This window comes from Schistocerca americana, chromosome X (genome assembly GCF_021461395.2).
Source record: "Schistocerca americana isolate TAMUIC-IGC-003095 chromosome X, iqSchAmer2.1, whole genome shotgun sequence".
NCBI lineage: Eukaryota > Metazoa > Arthropoda > Insecta > Orthoptera > Acrididae > Schistocerca > Schistocerca americana.
This window is the reverse complement of record NC_060130.1, coordinates 561394028-561420953: the sequence shown is the minus strand read 5'-3', so window position 1 is coordinate 561420953 and position 26926 is coordinate 561394028. Positions and strand designations below refer to the sequence as shown.

General features: G+C 45.2%; 1 protein-coding gene across 1 annotated transcript in view; it reads left to right on the top strand.

Moving 5' to 3' along the window:
- The window catches only part of LOC124556155, a 232562-nt gene that overhangs the window by 130773 nt on the left and 74863 nt on the right, over nt 1-26926 (top strand). Inside the window, exon 5 of the mRNA XM_047130166.1 lies at nt 8900-8935. Within this exon, the coding sequence (XP_046986122.1) occupies nt 8900-8935 (36 nt within the window). The remainder of the gene's footprint in view (nt 1-8899; nt 8936-26926) is intronic.

The following is a 26926-nucleotide window of genomic DNA, read 5'->3' as shown; positions in this document are numbered from 1 at the left end:
ATCGAAAGGAATTCAGTACATGTTGTTTGCCCCTCTACTTCCTTGAGTTCTAAACAGTGGGCCATCGTTTATTCACTACTTTCACGTGATGAGCGGAGCGGCACAGTGGTTAAGGCACTAAATACGCATGCACTGCATCCAGATTCGTGTATTCTGTAGAATTTTTAACATATAGCGTATTCTGCGATTGGTTCTTCTTCTATGATGCACCCGATTTCTTCCCCAGTAGACTACCTTTAATGACATAAGTGTTGACGTGATGGTTATGTCAAACGCTGAATGTTCATTCTTGTGATGACTAAAACGCTATATCAACACTTCATTTGAAGGCGTGGGAGGTTGGTATATTCACTGATCTGGTGATACACAGAGATCTGGTGATATACAGAGATTAAATAATTAGGATTATGTTGTCTCAGAATATCAGCTCAAGGGTTTATTACCCTCTTGTTTACTTTATTAATACTTCTTTTTTTACAGTGTGGTACAAAAACACCTTACTTAGCTCAGCGATCGTGCTGGCATTGTTCCGACGGGATAGCTAGAACTGACTCGTGTTAAACCATTAGCGCCTTGAGCGTAGTATCGTAATCACAGTCTGCCATAAGAAACAACGAATTACACTGAAGAGCACAAATATGATACACTGAAGAACCAAAGAAACTGATATATCTGCCTAATATCGTGTAGGACCCCCACGAGCACGCAGAAGTGACTCAACAAGACGTGGCATGGACTCGACTAATGTCTGAACTAATGCTGGAGGGAACTGACACAATGAATCCTGCAGGGTTGCCCATAAATCCGTAAGAGTATAAGGGGCTGGAGATCTCTTCTGAACAGCACGTTATAAGGCATCCTAGATATGCTCAATAATGTTCATGTCAGAGAAGTTTGGTGGCCAGCGGAAATGTTTAAACTGAGAAGAGTGTTCCTCGAGCCAATATGTAGCAATTCTGGACGTCAGGGGTGTCACATTGTCCTGCTGGAATTGCCCAAGTCCGTCGGAATGCTCTATGGACATGAATGGATGCAGGTGATCAGACAGGATGTTTACGTACGTGTCGCCTGCCAGAGTCGTATCTAGGCGTATCAGGGGTCCCAGTCACTCGAACTGCACATGCCCCGCACCATTAAGGAGCCTCCACCATCTATTTTGCCTGTTTACATATCTCTGTATTTGAATACGCATACCTATACCAATTTATTTCGTGATTCTGTGTATGTAGGATGTTTCAGATGAGATGTTTTTCTCTGTACCTTACAAATAAATGAAATGAAGGAAAGTTGCTCTTACTGCGGAGCTATGAAGAAAGTTTCTTTAGTTAATTCCCAGAGAGCTAAAGAAATGAATGTATATTTCCTTAAATATAACGTAATTTTTGTATCATGTAGCTGATAGATTAAATCCAACTGTGTAAAAGTGCATTTAAATCAAATTTCCATCCATTTTAGTTATGGAGTTAGAAATGTCCAAAATTTTAGATATGAATCCAACATTCTGCACATAATTGGCTTGTTCAGATAGCTGTTCTGTTGGCGGAATAGCTATATAAATAATGTGTTCGGACGAGTGCCTATTTCCTGCATGCACAACTCGTAGCACCTTCTAAGCAACTTGCAGAAGAGATGTGAAGTTTTTAGTTTCACGGAGCAACAATATTTCTTGATGTCCTGTATGAACTAATGTGGGGTTGTGAGTGACATAAACACAGTTCTTTAAACATCTCAACAAAAAGAAATCTACTTGTGTTCAATCGGGTGACCTTACTCATTTGCTTATGTACTTTATCTCTCTTCCTTCTCCGTCAGTTAGAATTTTACCTGAAATAACCAAAATAATTATTGTAATTAAAAGCAGAAGAATGTATACGATTCATAACTAAAACCTGTCATTTTCTTACGGTTAGTGTTGTTTCTTTGTAGCTAATTTTTATTTTTAGAGATGTAGCTGATGGTACATCGTGGCCTTATTGCTATTTGATGGGGAACTGTTTCGTGGCCCTTGTTTTGAGTGTAAAATGGTACGTCCAAATACTACTCCTGCCATAAACATTGTATATGCTATATATATTAGTGGCATGTAAAACTTTCTGTACATATGGATACAGTTTGGAGACAATGAATGTATCAGTATAACAACGCATCCCCTCGTATGCAGTATCTGTGATGCAATGGCATGTTGACAATAACATTTTTGGAAATGGACTGGTCTTCTCAGGGTTCCTACCTGAACCTAACTGAACACCTTTGGAATGAGTTTAGAATGTCGACTCCGTTCCAGACACAAGTGTCCAACATCACAAAGTTACTTGCTCTGATCTCAGTTCTTCCCCCCAGGGGGTCCACAACTCTTTCGTGGATACGTGCGTGGCGAGCACGGGGCCCCGAGCCATTGCAGCCTTCTTTCTCTCCCGGGCTGCATTTCCTTTCCCTTCCCCTCCTTTCCCCTCCATACCCCTTTCCCCTCGCCCTCTCCTCTCCCTCTATTGGTGTCCTTGCTTATGTTGGCCCCCGCTATCCTCCTGGTTCTGTTGGTTTTACACTCTGGCTTTGTTGCGTAATCATCTCCTCCTTTTGGCATTCCTTGGTCCCCCTCTGGGGTTTGACCTCCATTCCAAAATTTCTCTTCCGTAGTGTGAGCCATTTGGGGAAGAGCACCTTACCTAGTGTCTCCGACGTGTGCCCTCCTAGTATATTCCACCTTTTCTTCTACGTCGTTGTCTGATGCTAGGGTGCATAGCCAGCACGGTAGCCAGCCCGTGTGGTGGGGTCGCTATGTACCCTTTTGGTTGAGCCCCCTGAACACACAGGGATCACACTTCTGATACCTGAGCTGTGACCTCCTCATGCATGCCTTGGAGTGGTTGCTCGTCATCCTGGAGCATCGGAACTCCCGGCAATGGCCGCCGTGCCAGACGGCCCTTGCTGTGGCTGGGTGGCGCCCGTGAGGAGAGCCCCTGATCGGAGTGGGTGGTATCAGGGCGGACGCTATGCAGATGAAACGCATAAGGGTCCAAACCTCTGGCCGCTCTTCTGCGGCCGTCTCTCTGCGTGGTACTGATTCCTCAAGTGCTGCTTCTCTTGCCCCTTCGGCCTTCCCTTCCGTGGCTACCCCCTGGGAGGAGGGTCAGGCCCGTCGTCTAGGGGCAAAACCTTTCCCCCGTTATCTAGTTTGCACCAGGACTGATGGAGATACTTTCACCAGTGTCAAACCTTTATTCTTTGTGGAACACATTGAAGACAAGTTCGGCGAAGTGGACTCCCTGAGCAAGATGCGGTCGGGTTCATTACTGATAAAAACTGCTTCGGCTGCCCAATCTGCGGCCCTTCGTGCCTGTACCCATCTTGGCACAATTCCCGTGTCCATTACCCCTCACCAGTCTCTAAATATGGTACAAGGTGTGATTTTTCACAGAGACCTCATCCTTCAAACTGATGAGGAACTTCGGGACAATCTCGGACGGCGGGGTGTTCACTTTGTTCGGCGTGTTCAGAAGGGTCCTAAAGATAATCGTATTGATACTGGTGCCTTTATCCTGGCCTTTGAAGGGGATACCCTTCCTGAGAAAGTTAAGATTATGGTCTATCGCTGTGATGTGAAGCCGTACATCCCACCTCCTATGCGGTGTTTTAAGTGCTTGCGTTTTGGCCACATGTCTTCTCGCTGTACCCAGGACCCTCTCTGTGGTGACTGTGGACGTCCACTCCATGAGGGGAGTCCCTGTGTTCCCCCTCCTGTATGTGTAAATTGTCATGGTAGTCATTCTCCACGTTCAGCAGATTGCCCAGTCTATAAGAAAGAAAAAAAGATACAGGAGTATAAGTCTCTTGATCGTTTAAGCTACACAGAGGCCCGTAAGAAATATGCACGATTGCACCCTGTGTCCATGACATCTAGTTACGCCTTGGTTACATCTTCATCCCTTCCTCCCCCTTCCTTACCCCCGTCCCGGACCCCTCTCCTTCCCCCCTCCCCTGCGGCTCCCACACCTTCTCCTCTGGGCGCCGCTCCCCCTCCCCAGCCGGAGAAGTGTCCCACTCCTTCGGCGTCTGCCGGTCAAGGGCGCCTCTCCCGGGATGCCCCTTCCCGGCACCTTCCAGGTCAAAGGTCTGCTGCAGCGCGGCGACCGCGAGAGCCGCGGTCTATCGGCCCCCAGGTCGCCCGGTCTCTTTCTGTTCCTGATCTTGCTGCAGCTGGCTCCATTATGCCACACAGCCCTCCTCGATCTCAGCCTGAAAAGAAGAAGAAACATAAGTCCCGGGACAAAGAGCCTCTGGTGTCGCCGGAGGTCCCTTCTCCGGCTTCACAACCGGATTCTGACCTGTCGTTTATGGATGTCGCCCCCTCCTTGTCGGTGACGGGTGGGGACCCGGCGGTATGACTGGATTTAGCGTGTTCAGCCCTCATTTAAACCATCGTTCTGTGGTTCTCCAATGGAATTGTAATGGCTACTATCGTCACCTTCCGGAATTGAAATCCCTTCTTTCGTCCTACTCTGCAGCTTGTGTGGTTCTCCAGGAATCTCATTTTACTGATGCTCACTCACCGACCCTCCGTGGGTTCCGTGTTTTCTGTCGAAATCGGGTCGGACCCTTGCGGGCTTCTGGTGGCGTTTGTACGTTGGTCCGTACAGACATTGCTAGCACGTGGATTCCTCTCCAAACTACATTGGAAGCAGTTGCTGTTAGGGTCCACTTAGACTCTGCAGTCACAGTATGCAATCTTTATCTCCCTCCTGACAGGACTCTTACACCTGCTGCCTTAACCACCCTTCTTCAGCAACTTCCTCCTCCCTTCCTCCTCCTTGGGGATTTTAATGCTCATCATCCTTTGTGGGGCAGTGCCTTTCCATCTAGACGAGGTCTTCTTATCGACCAATTTATTGCAGACCACGACCTGTGCCTTCTTAATGATGGCTCCCCTACTCATTTCAGTGCTGGTCATGGTACCTTTTCTGCCATTGATCTTTCTCTTTCTTCTCCCTCTCTCCTCCCTTCATTACACTGGTCGCCACACGACGACCTTTGTGATAGTGACCATTTCCCGTTGATTATCACGCTCCCTTCCCGCTCCCCGATGGAGAGGTTACCTCGTTGGTCTTTCCACCGCGCCGATTGGCCTCTATATACTGCACAGGTCGAGTTTTCTCCCTTTTTGTCGGGTTGTATTGATGACGTCCTACGTGACGTGTCTGACGCGATTGTTCGCGCTGCTAACCTTGCTGTCCCGCGCTCATCTGGACAATTTCGTCGTCGGCAAGTCCCGTGGTGGAGTACGGCCATTGCCATTGCCATCCGTGATCGCCGTCGAGCTTTGCAACAGTTTAAGAGGCACCCATCTGTAGCCAGCCTTTCTACCTTTAAGCGCCTTCGCGCTAAAGCCCGTTATTTAATCAAACAGAGCAAGCGGATATGTTGGGAACGATTCGTTTCTTCCCTTGGTTCCACTGTCCCTCTGTCACGGGTATGGGCTACACTTCGCTCTCTCCAAGGTTGCCATCGGCAGTCCACCCTCCCAGGCCTTCACCTCCCAGATGGCATTTGTACGGACCCATTAGTTCTCGCAGAACATCTTGCAACCCATTTTGCAGTGGCATCAGCGTCGGCCTCCTATCCAGCTGCTTTCCTTCATCAAAAACAGCAGGCTGAAGCTGTCACCTTATGTTTCACCACTTGTGAGTCAGAATCTTACAACGAACCTTTCACTGAATGGGAATTTCTTTCTGCTCTATCTGCTTCTCATGATACAGCTCCTGGCCCAGATTCCATTCATAACCAGCTGCTTCAACATCTCAGTGCTCCACAACGGCACCATCTTCTTCGGGTGTTTAACCGTATCTGGCTCCAGGGTGACTTCCCTTCTCAGTGGAGGGATAGCATTGTGGTTCCTGTCCTTAAGCCTGGTCAGAACCCCCTATCTGTTGACAGCTATCGGCCAATTAGTTTGACCAATGTTGGTTGTAAGTTACTTGAACGGCTGGTAGCCCGTCGGCTCACTTGGGTCCTCGAATCTCGGGATCTATTGTCCCCTTACCAGTGTGGCTTTCGAGAGGGACGATCTCCAATCGATCATTTGCTTCACTTGGAATCCGCAGTTCGGCAGGCTTTTTCCCAGCGCCGCCATTTGGTTGCAGTGTTTTTTGACCTTCGCAAGGCCTATGACACGGCCTGGCGCCATCACATCTTACTAACCCTTCATCAGTGGGGTCTTCGGGGCCCACTCCCGATTTTTATCCGCCAGTTCCTGATCCATCGGTCATTCAGAGTTCGAGTTGGTACTGCTTTTAGTTCTCCACGGACCCAGGAGACGGGCATCCCACAGGGTTCTGTCTTGAGTGTCCTTCTTTTCCTCATTGCTATCGATGGACTTGTGGCCTCTGTCGGTCCCTTGGTCGCCCCTGCCCTGTATGTGGATGATTTCTGCATTTGGGTTAGTTCCTCCTCGATGCCATCTGCAGAACGGCAGCTCCAGGTGGCTATACGGCGTGCCTCTGCATGGACCCTCTCCCACGGGTTTCAATTCTCTCCTTTCAAATCGCGGGTGGTCCACTTCTGTCGCCGTACTACGGTCCACCCTGATCCAGAGCTCTATCTCGCTGCACAAAGATTGCCTGTGGTTCCACAGTTTCGTTTCCTAGGTCTTCTTTTCGACAACAAGCTCACTTGGCTGCCCCATATCAGACTCCTGAAGGTAGGATGTTTCCGTAAACTCAATGTCCTTCGCTTCCTTGCCCACTCCTCCTGGGGTGCGGACCGTTCCCTCCTCCTCCGTCTTTATCGTGCTCTAGTTCTGTCACGTTTGGACTATGGTTGTCAAGTTTATGGTTCAGCTGCTCCTTCCACGCTGCACGTGCTGGATCCAGTCCACCATCGTGGTATCCGTTTGGCCACCGGTGCCTTCCCTACTAGCCCTGTTGATAGTCTCCTGGTTGAAGCTGGGATCCCCCCCCTTTCTGTTCGGCGGTCCCAGCTTCTGGTGTCTTATGCCCTTACTATCCGTTCTTCTCCCGCTCATCCTTCCTATTCTATCCTATTCCCAGACCATGGACGTCGCCCGCCTGACTCCCGCCCTCGGGCGGGTTTACCGGTTGGGCTGCGCCTTGCGTCTCTTACCCGTGATTTTCGGCTTCCTTCTTTGTCCTGTCTTCCTCGCTCCCTCCCCTCCACCCCTCCTTGGTTAGTTCCTCGGCCTCGAATTCGGATGGATCTCCGCCGCGGTCCGAAAGATTCCATCCCCCCGGTGGTGTTCCGTTCCTTTTTCCGCCAAATTTTATGGGAGTTTCGGGATGCTGTTGTTTTTTACACTGATGGCTCTAAATCTGCTGATCATGTTGGGTATGCCTTCACGTCCTTTGTTGGAACGGAAAATCATCTACTGCCACCCTCATGTGGGGTGTTTACTGCGGAATTGATGGCAATTTCCCGGGCCCTTACCTTTATTAAACAATCCCAACACAACCGCGTTTTGTTATGTACGGACTCGATGAGTGGCCTTCTTGCTATTGACCGGTGTTTTTCGCGCCATCCCTTGGTCTCTGCCATCCATGACCATCTCGCTGATCTTCACCGTGCTGCTTGTTCCATTGACTTCCTATGGGTCCCGGGCCATGTGGGTATCCCGGGTAATGAGCTCGCTGATCGTTTGGCTGGGGGAGCAGTTACTTACCCCCCGTTTTCTGTAACCCCTCCTGCAGCGGATTTACGGCTTCACATCAAATCCCACTTTGCACAGTCATGGGCCAATTCTTGGGAGGCTACTCCACTGTCTAATAAACTTCGTGCCATTAAGGTGAATACAGGCCCATGGCGTTCTTCCTTTAGCCTCTCCCGCAAGGACTCGACCACACTGTGTCGTCTCCGCATTGGCCATACCAGGCTGACCCATGGTTTCCTTTTGCGTGATGAGCCACCCCCGCTATGTGGTTGTGGAGCCTTCCAGTCAGTGGCCCACATTTTGGTTGAATGCCCCCTTCTTTTGGCTCTGCGTGCTAAGTACAGACTCCCCCACACTTTACCTTTGATGTTGGCTGACGATTCCCGGATGGTCTCTCTGGTTCTAGGTTTCCTCCGGGAGAGTGGTTTTTATTCTCAGTTTTAAAGTTTTTAATCTCCCTCTGGTGTTGGGGCAGGGCGGTGAGTGTTTGGGTGTCTCCCACTGTAGGCAGTGTTCAGAGATTCCCGATTCACCTCCCTGACCGGAATCCTCTTCTCTTTCCCTTTTACTCTGTTTTTACCCCTTCTTTTTAAGGCTTGGTTAGTTTTTCTATTCCCATACGTACTTTCTGCATTATAGCAGTTGTACCTTTTAAGTCACAGGTGGTCTTCCTATGCTGTTTCAGCATAGTGTTGGGTTCGTTCTCTTGCCAACTTCCCTCATTTGTTTTTACTAATGACAACGTGACTGCCCTTTTACGTTTCCCCTTTATCCGTTTTATTTTTCTGACTATACTGAGATGTCCCGTTAGCAGAATGGAGTCTATTTGAAACAAGGGACTGATGACCTTGCTGTTTGGTCCCTTTAACCTCAAACAACCAACCAACCATCTCAGTTCTTGAGGAAGAATGGGGGTGCTGTTCCCCCACAGGCATTCAGACACCTAAATAAGAGTGACCCCCAGTGAGTTTAAGCTGTCGTAAAAGCGATGTGGTGTTCCCCATTTTAATATCCACCAATATTTGTCTTGATATTTTTCATTAGATAGTGTCTAAGGTGATTTAATGAACTGCGATACAGACTGAACAATGATCGTTCAAGTGATTCCCAGCGAAATCCATGATGTTTTTTTTTCATATGTGTAGTTTCTTATCATTATTCGTACTTCTGCACTACTTTATGTAGCAGTAATAATTACAACTAACAGATAAAGACTGTCACTGGGTTTATTTTTCTTTACAGGTTACTCACATCAGGGAGAGCCCGTACCAGGACGTTGTAAGTGGCAAACATAACTTAAATTTTCTTTTATAGTCGCATAAAATCATAGTTCTGTTAATGCAAACATTTAGCTTAGGCTACAGTGTGACTGGAATTGATAACGAATGCAACAAGAAGTTTACTGATCCATTTACTCTTTATTTCCACAATGCGTTTCAAATGTTTAAACGTTGATTATCAGGTGCATTTATTTGTATTAATATGGCATGTCTGTCTTTTGTTTCGACTGTTGCACTGACTAGTAAAAAAATTAAAACACAATTTCAGAAAATGGCTGTGTGGAGGCCTTTGACTATAAATTGAACGTGGATATAAGTTTGGAAACAAAACAACTAAAACAGAATACCTCCAGCGTTCAGCGGCTCCTTTCTCTGTCGAAGTACATCACGTATAAACTAACATTTTGTAAACAAAGATGGTGTCTAGAGACTGATCAGTCCAAAGGACGTATAGTATAAATAGAAACACGGTTTCAAAGTACAAATAACATAGCAAAACAAAGTTATTATATTAGAGCATTCTGGAGATTCCACACGATGTTGTGCCTACCTTTGACACTGTCGAGCCGTCGTAAGAATGCCGTAAAATTCGTATTTCCTAGCTCTTTAGCGACTTTCAGGGCCTCACTCTGCAACATGGGTAGAAACAAAGGTAAGGTTTTTCCCGCGCTCTTACTAACCATTCCCACACTATCTCGTTGATTTCTTCTTTTCACGTCTTCTTCGCCTTTATTTTCATTTGCTCGTTCCCTTTCATCCGTTCATCCAATATCTTATTTTCCTTTCTTAAATTGATGTCAAACCGCATTTGAAACGCAACATTATTTGGCGCTCAAAGAGTCTGCCTTTCTCATTCACCTCGATTACCTTAATCTTTTCGTTAAATGTTAGGGACACACAAATCTTGTTCAACATCATGTTATCACCTAGGTGCTGCAAGTCAGCTGACACTGACATAAAATGATGAGATCCGAAGTGTGAAATAATTTGGGTGAAGGTCACGATTAAAGCACGCTCAAACATGGTAATTGGATGTCTCTATAGGCCCCCTGGCTCAGCAGCTGTTGTGGCAGAGCACCTGAAGGAAAATTTGGAAAATATTTCGAGTAGATTTCCCCACCATGTTACAGTTCTGGGTGGAGATTTTAATTTGCCGGATATAGACTGGGAGACTCAAACGTTCATAACGGGTGGCAGGGACAAAGAATCCAGTGAAATTTTGTTAAGTGCTTTATCTTTTTCTGTTTAGCAAAAGTGTCAAAAAGCAGATTTCAGAGTACTTGACGGCTCAACACAGAAGTTTTGTCTCAAGTACAGATAGTGTTGACGATCAGTGGACAAAGTTCAAAACCATCGTACAATATGCATTAGATGAGTATGTGCCAAGCAAGATCGTAAGAGATGGAAACGAGCCACCGTGGTACAACAACCGAGTTAGAAAACTGCTGCGGAAGCAAAGGGAACTTCACAGCAAACATAAATATAGCCAAAGCCTTGCAGACAAACAAAAATTACGCGAAGCGAAATGTAGTGTGAGGAGGGCTATGCGATAGGCGTTCAACGAATTCGAAAGTAAAGTTCTATGTACTGACTTGGCAGAAAATCCTAAGAAATTTTGGTCTTATGTCAAAGCGGTAGGTGGATCAAAACAAAATGTCCAGACACTCTGTGGCCAAAATGGTACTGAAACAGAGGATTACAGACTGAAGACCGAAATACTAAATGTCTTTCTCCTAAGCTGTTTCACAGAGGAAGACTGCACTGTAGTTCGTTCTCTAGATTGTCGCACAGATTACAAAATGGTAGATATCGAAATAGACGACAGAGGGATAGAGGAACAATTAAAATCGCTCAAAAGAGGAAAGGCCGCTGGAGTTGATGGGATACCAGTTCGATTTTACACAGAGTACGCGAAGGAATTTGCCCCCCTTCTTGCAGTGGTATACCGTAGGCCTCTAGAAGTGCGTAGGGTTCCAAAGGATTGGAAAACGGCACAGGTCATCCCAGTTTTTAAGAAGGGACGTTGAACAGATGTGCAGAACTATGGACCTATATCTCTAACGTCGATCAGTTGTAGAATTTTGGAACACGTATTATGTTCGAGTATAATGACTTTTCTGGAAACTAGAAATCTTCTCTGTAGGAATCAGCATGGGTTTCGAAAAAGACGATCGTGTGAAACCCAGCTCGCGCTATTCGTCCACGAGACTCAGAGGGCCATAGACACGGGTTCCCAGGTAGATGCCGTGTTTCTTGGCTTCCACAAGGCGTTCGATACAGTTCCCCACAGTCGTTTAATGAACAAGCTACAGTGCTGCTCAATGAGCCCTGAGTGTTTCGTATGAAAGGACACTTCAGCTCTCTGCAGCTGGATGCAGGACCTGCCGTGTGAAAGGGCTGTTGTTCGTTGCTGCACAGAGCGGCGCGGTTTGATCTCCACATCCGCAGTGCTGCGCTGCGCGGAACCTCTTTTCTTGCGCAACTTCACAGCATTGTCAGGGCTGTAGTCTTCTTGTTCAGAGTAGCGTTCTTGTAGAGTCGTGAATAACTAATGTGTACTGTAAGGCAGTAGCCCTGTATAGTCTCTTTTCCGCTTTATACAATGGCTTATTAATTAAGTCTTAAAATTTGTATTCCGTTCTCGCGTTAGGCACGTTCCGCTTTATACAAAAAATTAGCATATAAAAGTGTACAGAATGCGTCGATACTGAAATACTTGTACGGTTTGGGCAGATGTACGAATTATACACGTTCCACTTTGATCAAGATTTACTGTATTTAGAAAAAAATATATAGTTTATTTTGCCGTCTCATTTGTGTAATTTTTATTTTTTCAACATTTTAGTGTCACCATAAAGAAGTGTAGCTGAGATGGCAAAATAAATGATTTTTTTTTAAAACCTAACGCTTGAAATTGTATTTGATGGTAACCGATCCATTTTCTTCAGAAATGCTTTCCTTCCTATTGCCAATCTGCATTTTACATCCTCTCTGATTCGACAATCATCAGTCATTTTGCTGCCCAAAAGGTAAAACTCATCGAATACTTCTAGTATCTCATTTCCTGATTTATTCCCTCATCATCGCCTAATTTAATTCAACTACATTGCATTACCCTTGTTTTACTTCTATTGATGTCCATCTTAAAAGATCTTTTTTAAACACTGCCCATTCCGCCAAGCTGGTCTTCCAAGTCATTTGCTGTCTCTGATCGAACTACAGTGTCATCGGCAAATTTCAAATATTTTATTTCTTCTGCTTAAACCTTAATTTCTTCCCCATATTTCTTCTAGATTTTCCTTAATTTTTCCTCAATGTACAGATTAAATACCATCGTGGATAGGCTACAACCCAGTTTCACTCTGTTCTCAAACACTGCTTCCCTTTCAAGTCCTACTCTGATAACTGCAGTCTGGTTTCTGTAAAAGCTGTGAATAACATTTCACTCTCTGTATTTTATTTACGCTACCTTCAGAACTTCAAAGAACGTATGCCCAGCAACGTTGTCAAAAACTCTCTCTTGTTGTTGTTGTTGTTGTTACCTTCTGTCCAGAGACTGGTTTGATGCAGCTCTCCATGCTACTCTGTCCTGTGCAAGCTTCTTCATCTCCCAATACCTACTGCAACCTACATCCTTCTGAATCTGTTTAGTGTATTCATCTCTTGGTCTCCCTCTACGACTTTTACCCTCCACGCTGACCTCCAATACTAAATTGTTGATTCCTTGATGCTTCAGAATATGTCCTACCAACCGATCCCTTCTTCTAGTCAAATTGTGCACCAAATTTCTCTTCTCCCCAGTTCTGTTCAGTACCTTCTCACTAGTTAAGTGATCTACCCATCTAATCTTCAGCATTCTTCTGTAGCACCACATTTCGAAAGCTTCTATTCTCTTCTTGTCTAAAGTATTTATCGTCCACGTTTCACTTCCATACATGGCTACACTCCATACAAATCTACAAATTATAGTATAAACACAGGTTCACTTTTAGCTTACCTGTCTTGTCGTAGGATCAGTGCCTCCTCACATGTTTCTACGTTTGCCCAGAACACAAACTGATCTTCTCCAACGCCGACTTTAACAGGTTTTCCAATCATCTGTGAGTAATTCGTCTCAGTACTTTTCTAGTCTGCAGACCAGACTAATGATTCGGTAATATTCGTACCTGTCAGCGCCTGCCTTCATTGGAACTGGAATTATACCATTCTTGTTGAAGTCTGAGGGTACCTCTCCTAACCTCTACACCAATTGGAATAGCTTTATTACTAATGGCTCTTCCAACTTCGCACATAATTAGAGTGAGATATTAAATGGAGTAGCTGCACTTTAATTGTTTGTTTCAGTTGAATCTGTCACCAATTAAATTCACGTGCAATGTTTTAAATTTAAAAAAAAACTTAAAAGGAAAAAAGTCAAAGGAAATACACACGTCAAAAAAAGTTCTGCATCACCTCGGTTCCGAGAGTTCCGGAACCTGTACAGAAAATTGGAATAGAGATCAACATGAACATCATTTCCGCCCTTTTTATTGCTCGTGAAAACCACACATCGCATGTTATACCACAGTACAGCGAGACCTTCAGAGGTGGTGATCCAGACTGGGGTACACACTGGTACCTCTAATACCCAGCAGCACGTCCTCTAGCATTGATTCATGCCTGTATTCATCGTGGCATACTATCCACAAGTTCATCAAGGCACTGTTGGTCCAGACTGTTCTAATCATAAACGGCGATTCGGCGTAGATCCCTCAGAGTCGTTGGTGGGTCACGCCGTCCGTAAACAGTCCTTTCCAATCTATCCCAGGCATGTTCGATAGGGTTCATGTCTGGAGAACATGCTGGTCACTCTAGTCGAGCGATGTCTTTATCCTGAAGGAGGTCATTCACAAGATGTGCACGATGGGGGCGCGAATTATCGTCCTTGAAGACGAATGCCTCGCCAATATGGTGCCGATATGGTTGCACTATCTGTCGGAGGCACGCTAGTACGACGTATTATTGAGAACTGCTCTAGTATTTGGGATCGGCACCAGGCCGGAATAACAAAGACTTCGAAGCATTTCAGAGGCATACTGTTAGATTTCTAACCGGTGGGTCGAACAACACGCAGGTGTTACGGAGATGCTTCGGGAGCTCTAATGGGAATCCCTTGAGGGAAGGTGATGTTCTTTTCGAGGAACACTACTGGGAAAATTTAGAGAACCGGCATCTGAAGCTGACTGTAAAACGATTATACTGCTGAAGAAATTAATTAAAGTTTGTGCTGCGGTCGGGACTCGTTCCCCCGGGTCTTCTTGCGTAAGGAGGCTATTCCCGCTACAAACGTCAAGAACTTATAGTGGGGAATGATTACATAATATTTTGAAAGGAAACCCATGTACAGAAACTTCACCCAACGACGCTACAGAACGTCAAAGTTAGGCGCTGGCGCCTGTGAATGTGAGTATATGCCAGATGATTTCGTGATGATATTACGGACTTTCAAGGATGATGGAGACGGATAAATGTATGAATTTGTGGTAAGGGCCCCTGGTTCGGAAACGGACGAGTCGAAAGTTACAAGCGAAATTCATTCTGTTACCTCTGAGAGTAGAATACATGTACTGATATGGTTGTTGCTAAGAATGTATGGTATGCAACTTTCAGAGGTGGTAGTATGGACCAGAACAAGAAAAAATCCCCACTAAACGTGAGATCGAAAATGCATAACTGAAGAACTATGAGCACTTCTTCATCTTCGCTAGTGTGAAACATTTCCTCTGTTGAACGAGTGCTCATAGATCTCAAGGTATGCATTTTAGAACCCAGGGTTACTGACTTTTTTTTTTGTCCATACTACCACCTCCGAAAGTTGCCTACTCCGCAGTCTTAGCAACAATAATACCGGTGGATGCTAGTATTCGTGGGCACACGTATTGCACTGTCAGAGATACCAGAATGGTTTTCGCATATAACTTTCGACTCGTTCGTTTCATTTACAGGGATCCATATCTCAAATTCAGTGGTTAGCACACTGGACTCGCATTAGGGAGGACGACGGTTCAATCCCGTCTCCGGCCATCCTGATTTAGGTTTTCCGTGATTTCCCTAAATCGCTTCAGGCAAATGCCGGGATGGTTCCTTTGAAAGGGCACGGCCAATTTCCTTCCCCATCCTTCCCTCACCCGAGCTTGCGCTCCGTCTCTAATGACCTCGTTGTCGACGGGACGTTAAACACTAATCTCCTCCTCCTCCTTATCTCAAATTGATACATTTATCCCCTCCTTCATCCTTGAAAGTTTGTTACATCATCACGGCATCACCTTGTATATACATAGATTTACAGTTACCGGCGCCTATAGCTTTGACGCTCTGTAGCGTCGTTGGATGACGTTCCCGGACGTGGATTCCTATTGAAAATACTATGAATTTACTCTCCACTACCAGTCCTAGAAGTTTGTAACGGAAATTTCCGAACACCCAGTAGACAGTCGTTTTTCCATTACTCTGCCACCGCCACGCCCCGTACGGTGACTTACGGTGTGTGTATGTGTTGAGATGCTTGTTATAAGTGCAACACCAGGAGGGATACGAAACTACGAAATTTAACTTCTTGTGGTTCTGGAGTACAGTAGGACAAAAGCATGATTAAATTTGTGTGCATGATTAAATTTGGTTTTGGGATATACAGGTTGTGAAATTTGGTACACAGTTGCCACCTCTCGCACAAACAATGATTCTAACATGGGTTGTCATCGAGTCGAACTGAGCTAGGACGACGGAGACAGGTGTATCAATCCCCGCAACTCAACTGTATGGCAGAGTTTATCAGTGGGAATTGCTGACGACTTTTGGCAAGTCAGTCCATCGGCAACCCATGTTCTGATTTTTTTCAATGGGTGGGACATCTGAAGCACTTGCTGACCAGGGCAGCAGTCCCTCTGTATTGAGATAGGTCCAGACAGTACGGACAACTTGCATTATCTTGTCGAAAGGTAACATCATGGAGTCCTCGCAAATAGGAAATAGCTATCGGCCGCAACATTTCAGAAATGTAACGGCTAGTGTCCAAATTACCTGCAATGCTCTTTAGAGGAGACCGTATTGGTACCCAATGGCACCTAACTAACCTAAGGACATCACACACATCCATGTCCGAGGCAGGATTCGAACCTGCGACCGTAGCAGTCGCGCGGTTCCGAACTGAAGCGCCTAGAACCGCTCGGCCACAACGGCCGGCGCCATGTTGACACTCAGCGCTGTTACAGACGTCATCGCACTATCCGTTCAACTATACGCATTGCTACAAATAAGCAACGCGTAACACGATCTTGTCAGAAATTACCAGAGCGCAAATGCGATTTCTGACTGAGAAGCCTGCTCTTAGTCCTTCCATAAACACCATATATACAAAATGTAGATGGCGTTACTAGTATGCGCTTTATGTGGTTGCGCAAACACACTAATCAATTGCATAACCAGGCGTTTGCAAGGTGTGACAGAAAGACGATGTCCCGTATTTCAAAAAGTAATTACAAAGAATGAAAGATACAGAAAAAATACTCTTGTGAACAAAACATGATATGCCATTTTACATTAGCTGATTTTTAAAATTATGTCCGACAAATAGCGTCCTCCACTGTGGACATAGACGAAGTTTTCCTTTATTTGCGTATTTAATTTAATATTTTGCTTCTGTGTGTCTTGAAACTGATCGAGACAACGTGTTTCAATGTGAAGCCTTTCCCTGAAGTTGTCCACAGTTCTTCGTGTCAGTTCTCGTGGAATGACAGCCACTTCGTGAGTGACTGCCTCTTTAGCTGGTTGCAGGGTTGTAGGGCGATATTTGTACACTTGTTTTAAGTGTCCCAAAAACCTGTAAGTCTCCCAAAAAATCACAAGTTGATAAATCGGGTGACTTGGAAGGCCAGGAGATGTTTCTCCGCGAAGAAAGAAAATGTCTAGGTAAACAGCTCTCTCAAAACTCCTTAGGGATGCTGAGAAGCGTAAGCTGTGGCTCCAGCTTGCTGCAATCAGACTTCTCCCTCTTGATGTTCCCCAACTAACTGGTTTAACTTAGGTCGGAGAAGGTCTTTATCATGTGATAGTAGCGATTTGTACCGAGCGAGGCGGCGCAGTGGTTAGCACAGTGGACTCGCATTCTGGAGGACGACTCTTCAAACCCACATCCGGCCAACCTGATCTAGGTTTTCCGTGATTTCCCTAAATCACTTCAGGCAAATGACGGTATGGTTCCTTTCAAAGGGCGCGGCCGATTTCCTTCCCCATCCTTACCTAATACGATGGGAACTACGACCTCACTGTTTGGTCACCTCAACCAACTGACCAGCCGACCGATCTGAATTAATCGTTATATCAGGTTACCTTCCATTAGGAAAGTGGGTGCACTCAGCGACTGTTATCTAATTTATAAAAGATAGAGCGCAGCAATCAGTCGTCCTTGCAATTTTTTTTCAGGTTTTATTACGCAAATCCAGATTTCGGCTAGTGCCTATCCATTATCAATGCACTATTCTTTTAATCTCTACGCATGTAAGTTCCCTGTTGTTCGGGCGTCAGTCACAGTTCTTTGAATAGTATTCAGATAACTGTGACTGACGCCCGAACCACAGAGAACTAATATGCATCGAGGTTAAAAAATAGTGCATTGATAATGGCGAGGCGCTATCCGAAATCTGGATTTGCATAATAAAACGTGCAAAAAAATTACAAGGACGACTGATTGCTGCGCCATATCATTTATAAATGATGGCTTATAACATCCCAAATTTTGGAGGCTTCAGAAGTTGACAAATTAATTTTTTAAAACCGGTAAGAAGAAATAAAAATATCTGTGCAAGCGACGACGGAATTTTATTCTGAAATATATACTGCAGTTTCTGAAAAGAATAAGACATGAATAAAATATGTGAATGTAATTGTGATGAGGGTGTACTGTATTTTGACGATAAAATGATGTACTGGAATCCATGTAGCCGGAGGTATATTTAAACAAAACGTAGTTTCTCATTAATTATATTTTAAATAAATATGTCGCCCAACGGAGATGAACATTTGATTGTTACTATATATTTAACGTGTGACAACTCTCCATTTCCGAGAATACTGGAGTGTAACCTGTTATCCCCACCCATGTTTGTCTCTGGCGTAAACACGATGGTACTACCACTGTGGCCGAGTCTAGAGTTTATCTTGTCGAAAAATACCAGGAAGGGCTCTTTTTATGTCTCTAAATTTCTTAGACATGCTGATCGCAGAACTGTTCCTCAAAAAGATGTGGAACAAGTGCTGAGCTACCACTCGCTTATGTCACACTTCACTCTTAACGCGTCAGAATGTCGCAAGAACTGTACCAGAAACTTTACCTTCCAGAGAATCTGTCTTTGTAAACACATCTTGTATATGTCTTCCAGCTTGCGTAGACGTTGAGACAGATTGGCGTTCTGAGCAGATCAGTTAATTGTTTTAAGAGCAATAAGTTATTCACAGTTCTTGTGGCAATTAGTATTTCCGTTTCATCCTATGCAGTGGTGTGTATTATTTCAGTACATTTCTTTGGCTCGGTCCTTCTTAGACAGAAAGCTTCTCACGCTAGTTGTTTAAGTGCTAGTTGCAGCCACAACATAAAACGAAAGTGGAGTGGTGTAAAACTCCATTATTTTCATAGCTCACATCTACGGCCGCTGTGGGTAGCCTACTTTACAAATTCTGTAGAGCGGCGGCTGATTAGGGAAAGCTGGCTTTGTAGTGCAGCCATATCCATGAAACTGCCTCCCGGCGCCTGCAGAGCGCAGCAGCTGGCGGCTGAATCGCGTCTGTCTCTCTCTTTCTCCCTCTTTGTCCTCCACATCCAGCTCTTGGGATGTCAGTGGGCGTGGTCTAGGAAGAGCCAATCGGGTAGTCGCTGAGCGAATCGGAAACTCGAATCCAACGCGAAACTCGTACCTTTTACAGTGTTTCAAACGAGTGATCGCAATTTGTTCCTATTACCCGACAACGCTAACTGCTGGCAGACCCGCGGTGTTGACGCCTGAGATAGAGAGACGGAGACAGAAGCTAGATACTCAGATCATTCATAAATAATTTCACATTCTGTGACTATGCATTGACGTCAGCTGTTTGCGACACATGGAAATTTGTAATTATTACATGCACGCGTGTCTCAAGGAGTTGTACTGTGAAAGTACGGACACTGTATAAATACAGACATAGTAAGCATCGATGACGCACGTCCCTGTCAACTGCTGCTGGGATAGCAGACGACTTACCTGTGACCGATTGTTACAGGAATGCAAATGTATTTTTGCCCTTGTTCTTCATCTATGATCACGACATTGCACTGGCAGCACCCGTGCAACCAATTCCTGTGGCAATAGACTACCTCTCTGTCGGTATCACTCGGCATCCCCCCGAGCCAACCCTAGCGGTTATTCCGCGAAATATATCATGTAGCCTCGTGGTTATCCCGCGAAATAAACCATAAAGGCCGGTACAACTTGTAGTAGAACGTGAGCTCGAAATTTTTATGCGTAAAGTAGGATTCCCACACGCAGCTAAAGAGACGCCACACAGATGGCCTTTCTGAAGTTGTGAGTGGAAACACAGATATCAGTGGCGTCACTCGAGTGGCGCCACGTTTTTTAATGCCTCCAATGTACTGTATTTTTTAAATATATTGATCGTTGCCAGAATCATTTTTCACTTCACTGCGGAGTGTGCGCTGATTTAAACTTCTTGGCAGATCAAGACCGTGTGCCGGGGCTGGACAGAGATGAGGACTGATCCGATAAGTATTTTATATTTGTAGGAGAGGCTGGGAGGACATAATTCCCATGTGCGGTCTGTTAGCAGGTTTAGCAGTTTTTGCCTATTGAGGTCAATGGTCGTTGGAGGCCGAAATACAGACTGCTTGACCTCTGCATATTGGACCGTATTAGCCCGTTTGACGTCGTCTTATATCAGCAGCAATATGTGCCGGTTCCCCATTATGCATGTAACAGTAGTCGTCAAAGTTGTTTGCTCATGAGCCAATACTGACATTGCAGAGTTGCACCTCAGACTGCAAATTTATCGTTCTGATTATTTATTGGTAATCTTCATAACTTAGTTTGTTATGAGCCCCCAATAGTCTAGGTATAGTAAGTGCTATGGTAATTGCTGGCTCTCAAGTACCGATTGTTAAAAATCGGCACCATTCGAAACTTTTCGTCTCCACTGTTCCCTTCTTCAGACTGCTGCCATCCACAGCTATTCTAAAGTTGTGACACTCTAATTGCTTGACGATGTGTTGTTGTATTGTCTGTGCGGGCTGATGATTGATTAGTAACAGTAACTATACTTACATTCAAATCCATTATACAACAGGAGACACTGCGTTATATTACAAAGGCCTTAAATTAATTTCATATTCGTTGCTGTAAATATGTGCTCCGTGTGAAGATGAGGGTCTCTATAATGCACACTCAAGAATCCACATTATTCCGTCTGAAACGTAGCAGCTGATCAGTACGAGACACAGCGTTGTCGTCATTGGAAGACAAACAAGAAAACTTTCCCTGTATCAAATACCTCACCCTGCAAAAACAAACCTATCTGCTCCTGCTTCCATTTTCGTCCCTGAGGTGACCGGCCAAATTTTCTCAAGCCTGCTATAATTCCTCCAATACATTTTTGATTCGACGACGGAGTCACATACAGTCAGTAACTGTAAATGATAAGTATTTATTCCTCGCCGATAAATGTAAGTATAATAATTACTTCATTAATGTGTCTTGTATGTACTTCTTTGGCTTTCTCATCCATTACCTATTCAAGTGTGTAAATCCATATTGCTTCTTCTAAATGCAGAATCCTCGACGATCAGGTGAGACAGTATTCTCCTTACAGTGTCATTAAAATTACTTTTTGCCTGCCAGCCGACGAAACGGACGCAGTGCGTTTCCCTCTGTAACGGCACACTGACAGTTGCGACAGAGAGCATGTCTAGCAGTTCGTGCGCTACACTGCTAGATGTGATTGTTCCAGTCAGGTACAGGCAACAAATGGTTCAAATGGCTCTGAGCACTATGGGACTTAACTTCTAAGGTCATCAGTCCCCTAGAACTTAGAACTACTTAAACCTAACTAACCTAAGGACATCACACACACACCCATGCCTGAGGCAGGATTCGAACCTGCGACCGGAGCGGTCACGCGGTTCCAGAACCGCGAGGCCACCACGGCCGGCTTAAAGGCAACACATGATATTAATCGCACTGTAGTTGCAGTTAACTTCTACAACACGTTGGGTAAACTTCTCTGTCCGTGCTAAGCCATTCACGTGGTGGTAACACATCGAGAAAAATTTTAAATAAAACTTCGACTTCACAGGTTTCTGTAATTGGAAGAGCGCTCGGAAATTGCGCTTCTATAATTATTGGTCCTTTTTGTTATTGACAGTATTGTTCTACAGTAGACACGCGAGGAGGTGGCTGGCAGCCCCGAAGTACTGTTTGCTACATGTCAGTACTGTTGTGTATGATTTCGTACGCCGAGTCTTGCGGCAACTGTAATCGTGAGAAAGCTGGGCAGGAGCAGAAATAATTAACGAACAATTTTACACAGTAAGCAGAAGATGTACGTGCCTTTTATTTCTCTAAGTGAACAAAGACTCACTACAAATAATGAAGCAAGAAATAGTCCATCTGTAAATGTCGACAAGGCTTAGGCTCTCTGAACTAAGGTACAAACGATGATGTATGAGCAGCAGGTAGGCGTCGTTTGCCTTGCATCACGTAACGAAGAGGCTCCTGGTGGCAGTGGGTTCTGTGGCTGCAGCCGGCCATCCTATACTACAGCGGCAGAGGGCGCTCATGGTACGATCACTCACTCACTCAGTATACTGACGGGCCTGCCTTGGCCCGAGGTGAAGGAGTTTAAGCTGGTTGAGCTGTTCCTCCTGAAATCCTCTCTGTTGGGAATGTTTTTCTTCTCGTGTTGGATTGGCCTCTGGTTTCTGTGGATGAAGGAATTTATCTGCCGGCTGATTCCGGCGGCTTCTTATTCTTCTTTTTCTTACTGCTTCCTGGCTGCCCGAATTCTATTTTCTTCAGGCGGGAGAAGTCCACTGGCGGCGTCTGTGTCTGTATGTACATGACTGCTTGGCCAGTCATGTATCGCCAGTCCTCGTCCGTGAAGATCGGGTGCTTGTTTATGAGCTCCAGATCTGCACGCCTGACAAGTTCCCTCCTGTGATCATGGTGCGATGTCGCCGGAGGCGTGGCTCAGCGGGCATGCACCATTGGGCCTGCTGGATACTGCACGATCGATCTCCGCGTCTTGACAGAAACGTGCAATTCCGTTGTCAACTTTGACGTCTGTGGGTTTGTTTTGATAAATGATACCACACGTACCATTCGGAAAACTTTGTGTTGATTGTTGTCTGTTTTAGACTGCTGCCAATCTGAGCAATTTAACAGTTGTGACACTGTAGTTATGTTGTGAAACATTTTTGGTTTCACCGTGTGTTCGAATGACTTGGATTAATAACAGTAGTCGTCCTCATAAAGTTTGATAAATGAGATCCCAGTGATCCTCTACTCAGTGCATTTTATTACAACAGCCTCAATTAATTTATTGTTATTTGCTACAGATACATACTACGTTTGAAGTTGGCCGTCTCTGTAATGCAGCCTCACGAATCTGTGTTCGACCCATGTAAAAATTTGTACAGTAGTAGCTGGTCGGTACACGTCGCAAACGCCGGTGAGTTGTTAGTAATAGAAGACAAAAAATACAACATTCCCTCTCTAACATCTCGTAACCCCGTAGTGGCCGTGCCAGTTACTCCTCTCCCCCTGAGGCAGGCGGCCAATTTTACTTTGCTCACGGCCCAACTAACCAGCGTCAATTAATATTAAGCACATCTTAAAATGTTACAATTTCTGTAAGTATTTTTGTTTGACACTGAGGAGGAAAACTACCTGCTTAAGAAGGTCTTAACGTTAGTTGACTTTTTTTTGTTTCGAGTGTTACGTCCTAAATGCGTAGGCTACTGTTATAAAATACGACTGAGAACCGCGGGCCGCACAAATACTTAATTCGGGCCAGTTTGAAGACTACTGCTGTAAGACCACACAGTTCGGCAGCATAGTCAAGACCACACAGTTCGGCAGCATAGTCGGTGTCATTTGCCCACCTTTGTTGAGTCCTTTAAAAATGTAATGCACACGGACAGACTATGACGGAAGTCCTAGGTGGCTGCAGGCAAGCTACACTGCTGCTCTTGCGTCTGGAAGGAGGCATGCGGAAAGTGTAAGCGGTTGCCTGCCTTCAGGCACCTAGGACTCGTGACACAGTTTGTCTATGTACAGGTTCATTTTTAAAGTGCTCGACAGAGGCGGGCAGATGGCATCGACAATGTTTCCGAAATGGGTGGTCTTAGATGGGCCCTTTGTCATTCTATTCGTGCACGTGTCAATGTCGCTTCCCTCCCTAATCAGGTCACAGGATGGTGCAAAACAGGAGGGCTGAAAAACGTAAGCACCTTTTCTGCTTCGAATCAAGTTCAAGTTTCTTCACATGTTCCTTAGCGATTTCACCCTATACACCAGAGCAAAAACATCTGGTTCAATGCATTTCAGAGGGGAGCAATCATGTTAACGGCACTGCTAGTCTACAACGTCGTTCGTTAGAGAAGGGCTGAATCGTCCCAGGGGTGTCGTGTCAGCAGTTGATAGGTAGTCAAGAACGTCGTCCTGTAGCTCACTGCTCTGTGAACTGTCGTTTTCGACCGCAGAATGTGTGGGAATCATCGCCCCAAGGACAGGGTTGGTTTCACTGAGGCCCTTTTGCTAACGTCTGTGGCCTTTCCGTGTTGATTCTGAGCAACGGTGGTGTAACTGAAATGTTTTCCTCGGTGTGATTTCTACGCAGAACGTCATGGTTCTCATCTACTTAACATAGGCGTCAAAATAAGGGACGAAATGTGGGTAAGAGCGGAGTGTGACGACCATCTCATCGTGTGACACAGCCACTGGGGGGGGGGGGGGGGGGGGCAGAATTGTGACATTTGGTGCCAATGTGACATCATTAACCCATTTTACGTCTCGCATGAGTTTTACACCATTAAGAGGGAGGTTGTAGGCAGCTTTGAGCCAAGTCTCAAACTTTTACTACGCAATGAGAGAGAATTTCAGCATCTTGAAACAGTGATACTTTAACTTCGATGCACAGTGTAGGTTGGGCGTTCAATAAGTAATGCAACACTTCGTTTCTGAAAGCAATTTGGTTTTAATCAAGATTCCAATACACCATACTGAGCGAGGCGGCGCACTCTGGACTCGCATTCGGGAGGACGACGGTTCCATCCCGCGTCCGGTCATCCTGACTTAGGTATTCCGTGATTTCCCTAAATCTCTGCAGGCAAATGTCGTGATGGTTCCTTTGAAAGGGCACGGCCGACTTCCTTTCCTGTCCTTCCCTAATCCGATGAGACCGATGACCTCACTGTTTGGTCTCTTCCCCCAAAAAACCAAACCTCAATACACCATATTATTCCCTCCCCTACTTTCAACATAATCTCCGTTAAATGTGACGGCCTTACGCCACCTTACTGGAAGGACGTGTATGCTCGCACGTTACCGCTCTGTTGGTCGACGCCGAAGCCAACATGATGCTGCTTCAGTAACCTCCCCATCGTCGAAGTACTGCTTCCGCGGAGTGCTTCCATCAATGCGCTAAACAGATGGAAGTCGGAAGGTGGGAAATCGGGACTGTATGGTGGATGAGGAAGAACAGTCCAATGAAGTTTTGTGAGTTCCTCTCGGGTGCGCAGACTTGTGTGAGGCCTTGCGTTGTCATGGAGAAGTTCATTTGCATTTTAGTGGCAACGAACACGATGAACACTGCAAAAGTCACATCTGTGTGCGACCAGCTGGCATGTAGAAGAGCAGACATGTTTGCGCAGTCTCCTTGCGATGATGACAGACGCCCCAAAAATGCTTCTAAGCACTATGAGACTTAACATCTGAGGTCATCAGTCCCCTAGACTTAGAACTACTTAAACTTAACTAACCTAAGGACATCACACACATCCATGCCCGAGGCAGGATTCGAACCTGCGACCGTAGCAGCAGCGTGGTTCCGGACTGAAACTCCTAGAACCGCTCGGTCACAGCGGCCGTCACAGATACCTCGCCCAACGACACGCCGTGATTTTGTTTACTGTCAGATGTCAGTAGAACTTCTGCAAGCATCTATGAATATCTGTGGTGCTTTGATTTTCCGCCGAAAGAAACTCAATGACAGGTCTCTGCTTGGAACGCATGTCCGGAACAGACACCATTTTGATGGCTACATATAGCGCCGCCACCTATCTAGACTCCATAAAACTGTAGGGGTTGAAGCGGAAATATTCCACAAAGTCCCACAACAAATCCCGTAGTTTTTCAAACGAAATTGGCCGAGGAAAAAATGTGTTGCATTACATATTGAACGCTACTCGTATGGAGAGAGAACGATGAATCCAGTAGGTGTGCGGGAACTGAAAGTTAGAGTGTAACAGTAATTCAGGGTGATAAACTTGTAAATATATCACGGCATATGCCATATTAAATGCATTTTCATTTCCCTGATATGTTGAAAAGATTCGCCGCAGGTTTCGCTAGCCTGGACTAGAAAGTAAATATGCGGCCATCAAGGGGAATCTCCGTGATGACGATCGAGTCTATTACATAAGTACGTGGGGTATTGCAAGTTCTGCACTTGATGCAGCTGTAGGTAATCAGATGGATACACAATGATCGTTTGATGTACCGTCTTCAGTTGAATGTTTCTAATAACGGTGTGGTTACATGAACTGTATACTGTAACACATTTTTGCACAGGTTCTGAGGGTAGGAAGTGGATTACCGAACAACAAAAATATAGGGTGCTGTTATTCATTTCTTCGTAACTAGCAAAGTTTCAGTTAATGCTCTAGTAGCAGCTAAATAACATTCGCTGTACAAACTTGTTATTTGCTTTGCTTCTGGACAAAAAGTTATTTGTGGTAGTCAAGATAAATAGGACGCCCTTTACACATCTGACTGCGTCACATTTCGCATTTTTGTATGTGAATGACCAAAATGTTTCAGACAAGAGCGTTTGATAATCAGTTCTGTTTCCAAAAATGGTAACGTGAGAATATCGTTTGGCAGTATTTGAACTAACTTCAATAGTAACAAATTTCTACATTAACCTGAGCTGCATGAACACGAACATGACAACATATTTACGTATCACAAAAGTTGTAAGGGTCTTCAGCATAAGAATGCTGAAGACACAAAGAAATAGTTACTAAGCAATAAAAAGCGTTTTTCGTGTATGTAAGTATGCAACTGTATAGCAAGGGGAGTGCAAGTAAAGTGATAAAGTTCGGGAGAAGCTAATTAAAACAATTAAATTATTGTTTTTTTTCCCTTCCCTGTGCGTATATCGAGGTGAATGAACACACCGAACACTGAGGAATGATTAAAACATAAATGTATTTATTTAAAATTTTTAAAGTATTGAGTAAAAATAACTTTGTGTCCTTGAGTCCTTTCCCAGTCTTTCTTTTCCACTAGCACCGGATTTACAATATTCACTGTCAGTGGGAGTAGCAATAGCACCTTGCTAGGCTCGTAATGTCTCACTTCAACTCTTCCGAAAGCTCGGCATTTTCTGAGAGTATTCTGAAGCGAAGCTCTTATTATGGTGGCCTAGAAAGAAGCGCGTTCCAATCGCGACTGCAGGCAGTGAGGACAGGTGATGTGAATTCGGCGGCCTCTAGTGGTGCGTGTAGCGCCACCTGGCGGCGTACGGCGTGCCCTCAAAGAACAGCGGTTCGCGGCGGCCAAAGTAAATGCCTGGTCTAAAAAAATGGCTCTGAGCACTATGGGACTCAACTGCTGAGGTCATTAGTCCCCTAGAACTTAGAACTAGTTAAACCTAACTAACATAAGGACATCACAAACATCCATGCCCG